Genomic DNA, 15,084 nt, shown 5'->3' with positions numbered 1-15,084 from the left:
AGCATCATGCTAACAGAGCTAACACCGGACACGAACGCCACATTGGAAGGATTTCACCAGCTGTGGGCGGACAGGATACAGGAGAGCAAGACTGAACACACTGGTGAAGAAGGCCAGCTCAGTCCTGGACCCTGTGGAGGTGGTGGCTGACAGGAGAATTATGGCTAAGCTGTCTTCTCTGATAGACATTTCTTTTCTATATGTATTCATGTACTGTACACCTTTTTGTTTGCTGCTGTAACTCCATGAATTTCTCCGTTGTGGGAACGATTAAAGGAGTATCTTATCTTAATTTCTTCTTAACCTCCATCAATAACAACAGAGGAAGAACTGTAATAAACACAGAGGAATGAAGAGAAAAAGACAACATTGTGTTCTTATGGAGCCGTAACAAAGCAGTCAAATAAGATGAAAATGAATGAAAGTTTATTAGAATATAACTACTTTGGTTTCCTTTTAGAACATTGCAGCAACTTGTGTTCACATTTACAGTCTACAGATGTGACATCAATTCAAACGTCACACACCATACTTCTTCTGTAACGCCGTGATCGAAGAAGCTTCCAGCTCAGCTTGATGAAGGGAGTCAAACAGTTCTTTAAGCACTGCGGGGAAGAAAAGTAGCACAGCAAATTACAAACATGAAAGAGTATGTGGGTAAAAAAACTCTGAGTCATATGCAGAAGTACATCAAAAGGGACTCAACCTTTCTTCTCTGGGGATGACATGAACATGACGGCCATGTCGAAGCGCCTCACGCTCGCGAGACTCCTGAGGATCTCCAGTGTGACGGCTGGGGCTTCATTCCTGCACAAGACTGACTGTTAAAGCCCGGCAGAACACAAGACAACACGGGGCTGAAGGTGAAACCAGCTATTTAAAAACTCACGCTATATAGAAACCATGCAGCGTCCTCAGGATCTTGTTGAGAATGTCAGGTTCAAGGGAGTTCTGGAAAATGTTTGTGTATGCCTCAGGCTTGATTTGCTGCAAAACCAGAACAAAAGAAGACACTCAAATGTGATGTTATTGCAGTTAAAGCTAGGGTTGGCAGTCTCGGAAAACCAGCATGAATTTGAATGTAGCATTTCCTCATGACTCCGTCTAACCCCTCCCCCCCTCCCCTAGGAGCTCCTCCAAAATAATGCCCCCACTCCCATGCATGAGCGCCGCTGATTGACGACTATATGATGGTGACTGATTCAAAACCGGTCCTCACCAAAACATTATCATAGTGAAAGTTAAAAACACAAACAAACATGGCTGCTGTTAGTACTCACAACTATCATGCTAGCATTATCCAGTTGTACTGGTGACACGATATCAGGAGAAAAGTTATAACACATATATAATATTGTAACAGCTCTACTGTTTGTTAAACCTGTTCAGTGTAGATGCTCTTAATTCCTACAGTGTTGACGGTCAGTGAAGGCATCAGGAGAGGTGTAGAGTGTGAGCGGGAGAAAGGAGAGACAAGAGGAGAAGTTCTTCATTCATTCAAACATTGATTGTTGTTTTGTTGGTTGTCGTGATCACGGCCGACAGTGACCGGTTATTAAAACTCAACGTGTTCATGAATCGGCTCGTCATCACTACAGCATCCGGACGGACGCTACAACATCTACATTTTCTGTAGGACTTACTGAACGTCATTAATTATTCTGCTTGTTGGTGAGAGCTTTTTAGACTCTGATCCGGACTACAGTCCTGAGCAAAGCACCTCATCAGGTCAGAGGGGACAGGCCCGAGGACGAGCGAGAGGGGCAGTCAATAGAGTCAGGGGAAGTAGAGGCAGGAGACGGGGACTCAGAGGAGTGCACGCCGGGGAAATGTACGCGCAGGAGGAGGGCAGAACGGCTGGACGGGATTTGATTGGTTTAAAATTTGGGGAGCCAAAAAACGGTGATTGGTTGGTGTTTTCCCAGGTTTACTCCGGCTGTAGAAAGCAGCTTTTTTTCACTCTTTTTTAAGAACACATCATGTATTGATTACCATCAGGACATAAAGATCATTTTAACCAGTATGACAAAAAGTGTATCTAAATCTGATTACCAACCCCAGCTTTAATGTCAGTATAAACACCCAGATTTGTTATCCTCAAAGTGCTCACCTTGAGATAGTTATAAATGACTTCAGGCTGGTTTCCGATCTTGCGGAGATCAGCCTCCAGTTGGAAGCTGTTGGTGGGAGGAGGAGGGAGTTCGGGGACTGATGGCGAGGGGTTTGTTGATGGTTCAGGTGGATGAACCATTTCCTCCTTCACTGTTTGTTTGGTCGGTCTTGTAGATGGAGCTCTGGGTACAAGAAGCAGAATATGAGTCGGGGAAAGAGACTGCTAGAATCCCATAGAAACAGTGAAAAGTACTGATACGTACTGGTCTGATGAGCTAGAAGGGGTTTCTGCTATCTCCTCGATCTTGATCATTTTAGCGCTGGGTGATGTCGACAGTGAAGAGGATTCGTCTTCTGTCTCTCTCACCACCTCCTGCAGGAAGGACTTGGATTCGCTGGGCGCCGTCTCTGGCACCGACATCGTTCCACTCACTTCCTCGATATCGATCCTCCTCAGAGGTTTCTGGAGAGCAATGGAAGTTTGTTCAAAATCAAACTAATAATAATAATAATACATTTTATTTAAAAGCGCCTTCCTCAACACTCAAGGTCACTTTACAGAGAGGTTAAAACACAATAAATACAATAACACAATAAAATAAATAAAAACAACAAGCAAAAATAACACCAAGTTAAAATGAGAGAGGGGCAGAGACGATTGATGTTGCAGAGATGGAAATATGCAGACCGGGTTATGTTATTGATGTGAGAATGGTAAGAAAGTGAGCTGTTGAGGATGACACCCAGACTCTTTATCTGATGGGAGGGGGACACTGTTGAACTGTCTATGGTGAGGGAGAAACTGTGGGCTTTGGATAGGGTGGACTTAGTACCTATGAGGAGGAGCTCTGTTTTATTGCTGTTAAGTTAAAGCTGGGGTTGGTAGTCAGATTTAGATCCACTTTTTGTTATACTGGTTAAAATGATCTTTATGTCCTGATGGTAATCCATACATAATGTGTTCTTAAAAAAGAGTGAAAGAAAGCTGCTATCTACAGCCGGAGTAAACCTGGGAAAACACCAACCAATCAGCCTTTTTTGGGACCCAAAATTTTAAACCATTCAAATCCCGTCCTGCCGTTCTGCCCGCCTCCTGCGTGTACATTTCCCCTGTACTCTGAGTCCCCGTCTCCTGCCTCTGCTTCCCCTGACTCTACTGACTGCCCCTCTCGCTCGACCTCAGGCCTGTCCCCTCTGACCCGATGAGGTGCTTTGCTCAGGACTGTAGTCCGGATCAGAGTCTAAAAAGCTCTCACCACGGGGGCTCTGACAAGCAGAAGAATTAATGACATTTAGTAAGTCCTACAGAAAATGTAGATGTACTGTAGCGTCTGTCCGGACGCTGTAGGGATGACGAGCCGATTCTTGATTCTTGATCTTTAATAACCGGTCACTGTAGGCAGTGATCACGACAACCAACAAAGCAACAATCAATGATTGAATGAATGAAGAAGTTCTCCTCTTGTCTCTCCTCTCTCCAGCTCACACACTCTACACCTCTCCTGATGCCTTCACTGACTGTCAACACTGTAGGAATTAAGAACATCTACACTGAACACGTTTAACAAACAGTAGAGCTGTTACAGTATTATATATGTGTTGTAACTTTTCTCCTGATATCGTGTCACCATGACAACTGGATAATGCTAGAATGACAGTTGTGAGTACTAACAGCAGCCATGTTTGTTTGTGTTTTTAACTTTCACTATGATAATGTTTTGGTGAGGACCGGTTTTGAATCAGTCGCCATCATATGGTCGAGAATCAGCGGCGCTCGTGCATGTGAGCGGGGGGGGGGGGGGGGCGTCGTTTTGGAGGAGCTCTGAGGGAGGAGGGGAGGGGTTAGACGGAGTCCTGAGGAAATGCTACATTCAAATTCATGCTAGTTTTCCGAGACTGCCAACCCCAGCTTTAAAGGAAGTTGGAGGTGAACCAGGACTTGATCTCAGAGAGGCAGAGGGTGAGGGAGGAGGGAGGGAGAGAGAGTAGAGTTGGGTTTACTGGACAGGTAGAGTTGGGTGTCATCCGCTAAGCAGTGAAAGTGTATACCAAATTTGCTGAAGATATTGCCAAGTGGGAGAAGGTAGATGATGAACAGGAGGGGCCTCAGGACAGAGCCCTGGGGCACACCTGAAGTGACGGGGGAGGGTTGTGAAGTGAAGGATTTGAGTTGGATGAACTGAGTGCGACCTGTGAGGTAGGAGTGAAACCAGTGCAGGGGGGTGTTAGTGATGCCTATGGAGGAGAGTCTATTGAGGAGGATGGGGTGAGAAATGGTGTCGAAGGCTGCACTCAGATCGATGAGGATGAGGATGGAGATTAAACCGGAGTCAGCTGCCATGAGGAAGTTGTTGGTGATCTTTATGAGGGCTGTTTCTGTGCTGTGACGGGGACGGAAACAGGACTGGAATTGTTCATAAAGGTTGTTACTGGTGAGATGGGAGTGGAGTTGAGAGGCAACAGTTTCTTCAAGGATTTTGGAAATGAAAGGAAGGTGAGAAATAGGGCGGAGGTTATTGAAATCATTGGGGTCTGAACCAGGTCTTTTCAGAGTGGGACTAAAGGCTGCACATTTGAAAAGAGAGGGAACAATTCCAGTGGACAGTGAGGAGTACAGTTGTGTGTTCATCTTCTTCATATAAAAACAACATGAATGATTGACTTTCTGCTAAGACACATGATGAGGGAACTTAAACACAGAAATTCCAAATACAGGAGTGTCTTTGCTGCCACCTGGTGGACATTTGAAATAAACACAAGAGCTTGTGCCCTCATTAAAAATATAAGTGTCAAATTTAGTCTAACTGATAAATAACATTTCCTATTAAATGACCCTTAGTGACCACTGCAACCCACACTGTATTGGCACCTACAACAGACCCTGGATCTGTTTATGTTAGATCAAGATATTGCCAACACCTAAACTTCCTAACCTACCACATGGCCCCTAACTACATATATGGGCAGCAAGAGCTAGAACATCAAAATAAACAATCAATAATGAAGGGGGACATTCTTTAAGTATCTGCAGGAGCTGGACCTCTCTGAGATCCCTGATTAGGTGGTTACCTTTTTGGCAATATTCAAAGTGATGTTGACGGCGGCAGACTGACCAATAACAATTTATTTATTGTGAATTGTTTTTATTTTTTATTTAATTGTATTTAATTTTTGTATTTATCTATTTACTTAATCATTTATTTACTTTATACATACTGTTTTAATAATAATAATAATAATGCATTTTATTTATAGGCGCCTTTCTTGGCACTCAAGGTCACCTTACAACATTAAAAACAAACAGAGTTTAAATAACAAACAGTAGTTTGTTGAAGTGAATGGACAGAGGAGTTGTGGTCAGATGGAGTGAGCCAGTTTAAACAGATGAGTTTTGAGTTTGGATTTAAAATGTGGGAGTGAGTCAGTGTTGGGGAGGTCAGGTGGGAGAGAGTTTCAGAGCTGGGGAGCAGAGCGTCTGAAGGCTCTGCTCCCCATGGTAACAAGGCGAGCAGGGGGGACAGTGAGGTGGATGGAGGAGGAGGATCTGAGGGTACGGACGGGTGTGGCAGTATGGAGGAGGTCAGAGAGATATGGAGGGGCGAGGTTGTGTATGGATTTGAAGGTGAGGAGAAGTATTTTGTAGTTGATCCGGTGTGTGATGGGGAGCCAGTGGAGCTGTTGCAGGATGGGTGTGATGTGGTGGATGGAGGCGGTGCGTGTGATGATGCGGGCGGCTGAATTTTGAACCAGTTGAAGTTTATGGAGGGTTTTGTGGGGGAGACCAAACAGAAGGGAGTTGCAATAGTCCAAACGGGAGGTGACGAGGCTGTGAACAAGAATGGCCATGGAGTGGGGAGTGAGTGAAGGACGGAGACGGTTAATATTGCGGAGGTGAAAGTAGGCGGACCGGGTGACGTGGTTGATATGGGAGGTGAAGGAGAGGATGACACCCAGACTCTTAACCTGTTTTGTATACGCTTCTCTATATCATTTAAATTCTAATATAATATGTACCACTGTTGTTGTTGTTGTTGTTGTTGTTGTTGTTGTTGTTGTTTTTGTTTTTGTTTTTGTTGTTGTTGTTGTTGTTGTTGTTGTTGTTGTTGTTGTTGTTGTTGTTGTTGTTGTGTCACTGTCTGTGTGCTGTCCTGTTTTGTGTCATTTGCATTTAACAAAATGTCAATAAACATATCTGTGAAAAAAAAAATAATGAAGAGGGCACCTCATCAATTTAGGCCCAACAACAAGATCTTTGGGAGGCCTAACAGTTAGCTCCAGTGTCCCAGAACTACACAAATAAAAGTAAAGCGTGTTGTGACCATGAAGTGTTTAACTGGATAGATGAAGCATGCTTACTTTTTTTGTTTTTCACAAGTACAAATTGGATAAAGACAGAAATCACAGTCACATTATCCTCAATCTCTTAAATTCATTATTTTTCAATTATTTATTTTTTCTGTTAGTCTATAAGAAACTATACTGCAACTACACAGAAACCACAGTAACATCTTTAGGTTGCTTTTTTATACCTGGCAAAAATTACCCAAAGACTATAATAGGGTGTATAAAATGACAACAAAAAATAAGTTCAGAAAATGTATGTATTTTTCCTGAGGGGAAACTGAGGTATACATTGTCAGTACTGTTAGAAATGAACCTTTCTAATGTTTCCATTGAAGTGCAATTAAGAGACAGTGTTTTAATTGACAAATACAGGAAACACTGAGAGAAAATTGTAACTGACTCCACTCACCCTTGACTGCAGATGTTTGGGTTTGTCTATTGGCTGAACTGTTCTCCTCTGCATGCTGTCTGGTGTTTCCAGGAGGCCACTGGGACCCTCGTCCTGATTCAACAAGAAGGAAATGAAGAAAAGAGTACATTAGATTGACCAGACAGGCCTTGACACACTTATGGAGTAAGCTTCATTCTTTCAGTCACATAACAGCATTCATATAGCACTTATATTTATATTTCTAACACTATACCTATAGAATTGTTCAATAAAAAATTATTTCTTAAACTAATAACTGGATTTGAAACATACAAGATGGAGTTTCTGGAGTTCGTTCAGGGCCTGTTTGTTTCCAGGTTCAAGTTTCAACAACTCCTGAAAATCTGGACAGAGACAACAAAAACACACAGACTAAGTTTTATGGAAGAACAACAAAGAAGTGATATCAATAATCCTTGCTCCTACTGTTTCAGTACATTTTCATTTACACTGCTGAATCTTTCCATGTTTAGTTTAATGAAATTAGAAACGAGCTGTTCCAATGAATGACAATGACAACACCTTGGTGTTTTATTAGACTCTGATTTTAATTTTAAACCACATGTTCGTTTAATCACCCAAACAGCCTTTTATCATTTAAAGAACATTTCTAGAGCGAGGCCGTTTCTTTCTCTGAACGTAACAGAGAGACTAATGCACGCTTTTATAACCAGCAGGCTGGACTACTGTAACACTTTCCCTTCTGGTCTTCCAAAGAACACAATAAACAAACTGCAGTTAATACAAAATGCAGAAGCTAGAGTTTTAACGAGTACCAGAAGGAGAGCACACATAATGCCTGTTTTAAAATCTTTACATTGGCTGCCTGTGGCTTTTTGTATTGATTTTAAAATTATTTTACTAGTTTTTAAGGCGCTGCATGGCCTCACACCAGACTACATATCAGAGGTGCTTTTAGTTTATGAACCAGGAAGGCCTCTCAGATCCTCCGGCTCCTCTCTTTTAACTGTTCCTCAGAGGAGAACAGAAACATTTGTTGACGCTGCTTTCAGCCACGACACTCCAAGACGATGGAACAGCCTGCTGGAGGATCTGAGAGGAGCTGATAGAGATACTGAGACTTTTAAACGTAAACTAAAAACGTATTTAGTCAGTCTGGCTTTTATATAGGGTTTAACAATTTTATTACTTACCTCCTACTGTAATATTGATTTAAATGTTGCTTTACTATTTTAGTAATTTTAACTGTTATCTTATCCCTATTTTTATGTATTTATTCATTCATGTATTTAATTTTTATTTATCTACTCAGTTTTATTGATATTTTTAGCCTTAGTTTTATTTTCAACTCTTATCCTTACCTTTTAAATCTATTTATTTTAACTATTGTACCTTAATTTTGATGCTTTAACTTATTTTAATTACACATATTTTATTTTTGGTGTGCATTGGTCTCTATTTTATTTTATTTTATGCTGTTCCTATTTTTAATTTGTATTATTACTGTTTTTCTTATTATTGTACCCTAATGTGTCTTGCCATTGTTTCATTTCTGCTTCTTTCTTGTTTTTCAGTCACTGTAAAGCACTTTGGGTTGCATTTGATTTGTATGAAAGGTGCTTTATAAATAAAGCTTGATTGATTGATTGATTGATTGATTGATTGATTGATTGATTGAAGAGCGATCTAATCACATTTCGTCACCGTCAGGCAGAAACCTTGTATCTCCAAAAACACTACTTTCCAGGAAGTACAAAAAAACAATGTTCTTCAAATAATTGAACACTGCATAAAATTCAACCACAAACTTTTTCATCTAATTTATTTTAGAGAGCCTACTGACAGACACAAAGGAAGATCTATAGCGTTAATGGAAAAAAATGAAATGATTAAATGTGGAGATGTGTACAGAAGTGGCCACTGAATTTTTTTTTGGGGAGGACTGTTGAGCGAACACATTTTTTTTTTAAGGTGTAATGTTTTTTTTTATTCTTAAAAAATTTGAGAATTTAGAAGGTGGGTGAGAAATTTAAAAAAATGATGTTGTATTTTTCTTACACAGAATTATTCTACAAAATAAAGAATTACACTTTAAAAAAGGTTGCTCGTTTTTTGCAGAATTTGAAGGTGGGACAGACATTTTTTTAAACATGCAGATGTAATCTTTAACATTCTGACATTAAATTCAGAATTATGACATTTTTTCCTCAGAATTAAAATTAAATAATTAGACCCAAATAAAAAAATGTGCGTGTCTGTCACCCTCATGCTCTTCTGTAGATACAAGGTTTCTGCCTGACAATGGGGATTTGAAAGAACAAAAATCAAACCAACAATACACAGAAAACATGGATTATCTAAAAACACAGAGCAAGATACAAACAGTTTTTTGGTCTCTCCCATGTGTAAAAAATGGGACTTTAACTGGCTTTGGGAAGAGTGATTCCCCTCCCCTGTACTGCACCTTGTTTAGCCTCCTGCAGTTTTCCTAAAGCCACTCTTGCAGTGCCTCGGCGGGCGAATGCCTTTGAGTAGGTGCTGTCAAGAGAAATGGCTTTGGTGCAGTCCTCCTCTGCCTCCTTATACCTACAAGAAACAGAAAGTATGTTAAGAAAAGCTCTAAATCAAGTTTAAAATACACATATGGTGCACATTTTTCCATTCTTTGTCAGTAAAAAACACTCATTATAATCTTGATATGCTTAACTCAGTATGATGGTACCACAACCTTATAAAAGCAGATGTTGCTCAAAGTACATAAGGTCATTATTCATGTGAAACAACTTCCCAACCTGCAGTTATTTAGCTGTAAAAGAACTCTATCTTGATGGTCCAGAAGATGTTGGATACAGTTATGTAGATAGGTATTAAAAAGTGCAAAGTATTGACTTACAAAGGGTCAATAAGATTCTAAAATGCATCATAAAACCATCTAGTAAACAACAAATGTGTGTACCTTAATGTGTCTACCTTACTTTAAGCTTTGTGTTTACTCTAACAAAAGAAATGTGCAGAAGAAATGAATAGTGCACTCACTTCTCCAGCTTGAGGAAGGCCATGGCTCTGTTGGCAGGCAGTAACACATTCATGCTGTCGGCCTCCATGCCTCTGCTGTAGCACTCCACAGCTGCTTCATACTTCCCCTCTTTGAAATAAGCATTCCCCTGAAGATAGATTCAGAACACATCATTGGAAATCATTTAGAAATAAACTTAGTTGAGGAGTATTTCCTGTCTGTGACACTGCAGTCAACCTTACTCTGTCTTTTTGCATAACGGCCTCCTGTCGTCTCTGCTGGTCCTCCATCAGTTTCTGCCGCTCAGGGTCCTCTGTGGGAGCCTCCTCTGGCTTGGTTTCTTCACTCTTTGTGGAAGGTACCTGATCTTCCAGGATCTGGAACCAGCCAAGAAAAGGTGGTTAACAGGAGAGAACTTGGAACAATTCCTCTCCTCACTTCAAAATCTTCCACACACACCGTTGTGAGTTTCTCAACTTCACTCTGTGCTTCAACATTCCCTGGGTCAAGCTTGAGAACCGTCTCATAATCTATAAGGAAAGAGAACAGAATCATCTCAGTGTGCTCCAGTAGAACAGCTCATTATATCTCAACAACGGATCGTCACCTTCTAATGCAGATTCATATTTCTTCAGTGCAAACCGTGCTGCTCCTCTCCGTGCATACGCTTTGAAGTAGTTGCTGTCCAGAGCTATTGCCAGATTGCAGTCCGACTCTGCCACAGCATACCTGCATTAAAAAAAAAAGACATGCATGTCCAGCGTATCCTTTGGTATCAGTATTAGAAAATACAAAAATCATCAGGTTGTATTAGGGCATTAACAGACAAGCCGGTTTGTCGACATCTGTGGCACAAGTCAACGTAACTTTGGAGGAGTCGACAAGTCGTGTGTTATTCTCTCTCTCTCTCTCTCCCTCCTCCCCTCTATGCAGTTGTGTACAGTGATGGCCAAAAGTTTTGAGAATGACACAAATATTACATTTTCACAAAGTCTGCTGCTTCAGGGTTTTTAGGTGTTTTTGTCAGATGTTTCTATGGTATAATGAAATACAATTAGAAGCATTTCATAAGTATCAAAAGCTTTTATTGAGAATTACACAGAATTCATGCAATAAGTCAATATTTGCGGTGTTGACCCTTCTTTTTCAAGACCTCTGCAATTCTCCCTGGCATGCTGTCAATCAACTTCTGGACCAAATCCTGACTGATGGCAGTCCATTCTTGCATAATCAATGCTTGGAGTTTGTCAGAATTTGTGGGTTTTTGATTGTCCACCCGCCTCTTGAGGATTGACCACAAGTTCTCAATGGGATTAAGATCTGGGGAGTTTCCTGGCCAAGGGCCCAAAATCTTAATGTTTTGTTCCCCGAGCCATTTTGTTATGACTTTTGCTTTATGGCAAGGTGCTCCATCATGCTGGAAAAGGCATTCTTCATCACCAAACTGCCCTTGGATGGTTGGGAGAAGTTGCTCTCGGAGGACGTTCTGGTACCATTCTTTATTCATGGCTGTGTTTTTAGGCAAGATTGTGAGAGAGCCCACTCCCTTGACCGAAAAGCAACCCCACACATGAATGGTCTCAGGATGCTTCACTGTTGGCAAGAGACAGGACTGATGGTAGCGCTCACCTCGTCTACTCCGAACAAGCCTTCCTCCAGATGCCCCAAACAATCGGAAAGGGGATTCATCAGAGAAAATGACTTTACCCCAGTCCTCAGCAGTCCAGTCCCTGTACCTTCTGCAGAATATCAGTCTGTCCCTGATGTTTTTACTGGAGAGAAGTGGCTTCTTTGCTGCCCTCCTTGACACCAGGCCTTCCTCCAAAAGTCTTCACCTCACTGTGAGTGCAGATGCACTCACACCTGCCTGCTGCCATTCCTGAGCAAGCTATGCACTGGTGGTGGCCCGATCCCGCAGCTGTAACACCTTCAGGAGACGGTCCTGGCGCTTGCTGGACTTTCTTGGGCGTCCTGGAGCCTGTTTGGCAACAATTGAACCTCTCTCCTTGAAGTTCTTGATAATTCGATAGATGGTTGACTGAGGTGCAATCTTACTCGCTGCTATAAACTTCCCTGTTAGGCCCTTTTTGTGCAATGCAATGATGGCTGCACGTGTTTCCTTGCAGGTAACCATGGCTAACAGATGAGGAACAATGGTGTCATGCACCATCTTCCTTTTAAAGTGTCCAGTCACTCAATCATGACAGATTGATCGCCAGCCTTGTCCATATCAACACCCACACCTGTGTTAATGTGTGTGACACCTGTGTGTCATTGAAATGATGTTGGCTGGTCCTTTTGTGGCAGGGCTGAAATGCAGTGGAAATGTGTTTTTGGTGATAAAGTTCATTTTCACGGCAAAGAGGGACTCTGCAATTAATTGCAGTTGAGCTGATCACTCCTCATAACATTCTGGAGTATATGCAAATTGCCATTATAAAAACTGAAACAGCAGACTTTGTTAAAATTAATAGTTGTGTCATTCTCAAAACTTTTGGCCATGACTGTAGTGAGTGAAGACTCTGCCTCTGTTTGGCTTAAGCAGATATCTTATCATTGATTTAACCAATAGTCTTAGTCACTTCATAAAAAGGGAGGTAACGTGACTTGGCGTGTAAAACTGATGTGTCTGATACTCTCATCTTTCTGCATGAAAACATGGAGCGCAAGGCCAAGACTATGAAGGAAGAAGATGACTCAGAGGATAACTACATTGATTTTGATTAGGGATGTACATTTTGAGTATTTTCTGTGATCGATTTTTGGAAATGTTAATGATCAATTATGGATTAATCAATAAAAAAACCATCATTATTCTCATGGCAAAAGCAAGGCCAAATACATTTTTCCCCCCTAAATTATATTGTCTACAGCAACAAAACTGACGGTATTGAATATTAGTACAAGATGTGTAAAATGCTGATCATCAACGATCAGGCTCATAGAATATTCTCTGTGGACATAATCTTATAAAGTGAAGGCTCATAATACTAACACAGAAGTACTTCTGACTCACAGTGTCCAGTTTTCTGTCTACTCGTTCTTATTGAGAAAAATAAACATGTGTATTCGGTCAGGTGTCAGCCGGGAGCGCAACCGGGTCAGCAGCAGGAAAGCCCAGACGGCTCTGATGTTGCTGATCTGCAAACATAGCGTACTAGCAATTCCCACCAGTCTGTTTGCTTTACACTTGAGGTCAAAATGATTAGCCCCCCAGGAATTCTGGAACATTTTCCTTAAATTTTGCCCAATATTTGAATCATTGATAAAACTTGATATAAGCAAACATTCACCAGTGTTCTTTAGTAGCTTTGGTACATTTTGGAATGTAAAATACATTTTTAGGATAACTTTATATCAAATATAGTGAAAAATAGGGTGGTCAAAATTATTAGCCCCCCTGTGAATTTTTACTTTTAAAACACACCTGAGCAGTCAGTTTGTTTCCTAGGAACATCTGAGCATTCAAACAGCATTGAGATTTACTTCAGGGACTCCAAACAGAGCACTTGAACACGTTATTGAGAGAGACTACTCTTACTCACCATGCCAAAGACAAAGAGAATCAGTCTTGAGCTCAGAAAGAAGATAATGGAGGCTCATAATAAGGGAGAAGGCTATACTGTCATGTCCAGGTGTTTTACAGTGTCTAGAATAGCTGTATGTTGCATCATTGCAAAGTACAAGGAGACAAACTCTGTTAGAAACAAACCTGGGCCTGGTAGAAAACACAAGATTGCAAGAACTTTGAAAGTAGTCGAAGATGTCAACAAGAAGCCCCGGACATCTGCCAAGATGATTGTTGCACTAGGGGGATTATAATCCCCTAGTGTGTATGCACTTACTTCTAGTGTGTATGTACTTACTTTTTGAGTCTGAAGAAGGAGGTGGCTCTGTTTGTTGGTAGCACAGGGTTGTAAGGATCTGCACCCATCCCTCTGGTGTAACACTCTATGGCATCATCATACTTTCCCTCTTTGAAAAAGGCATTTCCCTGAAAATGAAAGAACAACCCACATTAAGAGAAGATACATTCCTTTCATCTGTTGTATTTTCTTCCATTACTCCTCATACTATATCAACCTTTTCTTTCTCAGTCAGCGCTGTCTCCTTATCAGCTGCAGCGTCCTCTGAGTCTGACTCATTGGACTCAGCAGGGCTCTCCTCCTTATCCATCTCAGCCAGAGCTTTGTCCTGTCATCACAGAAGCATTCATCTTTAGTCAAACACTGCTACTTCACTGATGATGTTATGATGAGGAGTACATATTTAAGGGATGCATTAGCTACCACATCAAACTTGTCCCATGATCGGTAGTCGTATGCTTTGATCCTTGAGGCCTCCATCGATCCATCTTCCTCTGTGTCACCGTTCCCTGTGTGTTCCTTCTTTTTCTTCTTCTTCTTCTTCTCCCTCATCTTTGTTTTGTAGTCTTTGTTGCGCACAGGCGGGAGATTCTTCTACAAACACAGAGACAACATGCTGCTTACATCGACCATGACTGTGCCTGCTCCTATGATGAATGGATGGATGGATGGATGACTAACCTGAACCTCCTGAAGTCCTCCCTTCTTCAAGTCCTCGTCCTTCTTCTTGATGTCAGTCTCCCAGCTCTCCAGCTCCTTCATGAAGCTGTGCATGTCCTCCGCATTCTGCCGCATCTGAAGCTGCAACTCTATGGCTTTGTTTCCCCCGGACATGTTATCTCCTGCGAAACAGACATTTGTTTTGGACAAACTCTTTGAACTAATAGTTGCAGTTTTTGTCTTGAAGTTGGCGTTAAAACCAAGAGGGAAACACGAGTATCACGCTGTCATGCTTTCGATGCTAGCAGCTAGCTTACGAGCAGAAACAGAAAACATGAAAAGGATTAAAGAAACAGGAAGTGACTCTGTCGCAGCCTATACCTTATAAAATACCTGGCACTTATTATCCGGCTGGGTGTGACAGGTAAAATGTAGCCGCAGACAATTTGGCTTAAACTTCATGAAAATGTGTTTATCAGAGGTTTCTGTTTGTATACGGAGCCATGACAGCGAGGTACCAGCATGCTTTGCGCTGCTTACCACACAGTGGGCGTAACCAAAGATCGTCTATTGTTACAAACTCTTTACTTCAAAAAAAGAAAAAAGTTATTAAAACTAAAAACTACGGAAGAGGATTAGGGTCCCTGAAAAAAATAAAATAATTAAGGTCAATTTTTTTTTTATTATTATTATTA

The 15,084-nt window shown here is 41.3% G+C and overlaps 1 protein-coding gene across 2 annotated transcripts; it reads right to left on the bottom strand.

Moving 5' to 3' along the window:
- Nucleotides 1-407: 407 nt before the first annotated feature.
- Nucleotides 408-14,932, bottom strand: rpap3 (RNA polymerase II associated protein 3). 2 transcript variants are annotated; one of them, XM_034673989.1, is made up of 17 exons: nucleotides 14,771-14,932; nucleotides 14,411-14,571; nucleotides 14,153-14,323; nucleotides 13,947-14,057; nucleotides 13,730-13,857; nucleotides 10,471-10,592; nucleotides 10,323-10,393; nucleotides 10,106-10,240; nucleotides 9,884-10,011; nucleotides 9,312-9,433; nucleotides 7,160-7,230; nucleotides 6,866-6,958; nucleotides 2,376-2,575; nucleotides 2,111-2,294; nucleotides 890-987; nucleotides 707-807; nucleotides 408-605 (listed from the first exon to the last, which is right to left on the bottom strand). In XM_034673989.1, exons 2-17 carry the CDS (start codon nucleotides 14,561-14,563, stop codon nucleotides 520-522), a joined length of 1,974 nt encoding a protein of 657 aa, XP_034529880.1. In that variant the 5' UTR covers nucleotides 14,564-14,571; nucleotides 14,771-14,932; the 3' UTR covers nucleotides 408-519. The 2 variants fall into 2 exon arrangements, with proteins under 2 accessions (XP_034529880.1, XP_034529881.1); XM_034673990.1 differs by having other exon boundaries at nucleotides 14,783-14,932.
- Nucleotides 14,933-15,084: the final 152 nt, after the last annotated feature.

Source organism: Notolabrus celidotus, chromosome 21 (assembly GCF_009762535.1).
Source record: "Notolabrus celidotus isolate fNotCel1 chromosome 21, fNotCel1.pri, whole genome shotgun sequence".
Lineage (NCBI taxonomy): Eukaryota > Metazoa > Chordata > Actinopteri > Labriformes > Labridae > Notolabrus > Notolabrus celidotus.
Note: the sequence above shows the minus strand (reverse complement) of the source record. Positions and strands in the feature narration are given on the sequence as shown.

Coding starts and splice junctions, on each gene's coding strand:
- rpap3 (XM_034673989.1), bottom strand. CDS start 14,563: ATGTCCGGGGGAAACAAAGCCATAGAGTTGCAGCTTCAGATGCGGCAG. Junction 14,324..14,410: donor GAGGACTTCAGGAGGTTCAG/GTTAGTCATCCA, acceptor CTGTGTTTGTAG/AAGAATCTCCCGCCTGTGCG. Junction 13,858..13,946: donor CGCTGACTGAGAAAGAAAAG/GTTGATATAGTA, acceptor TTTCATTTTCAG/GGAAATGCCTTTTTCAAAGA.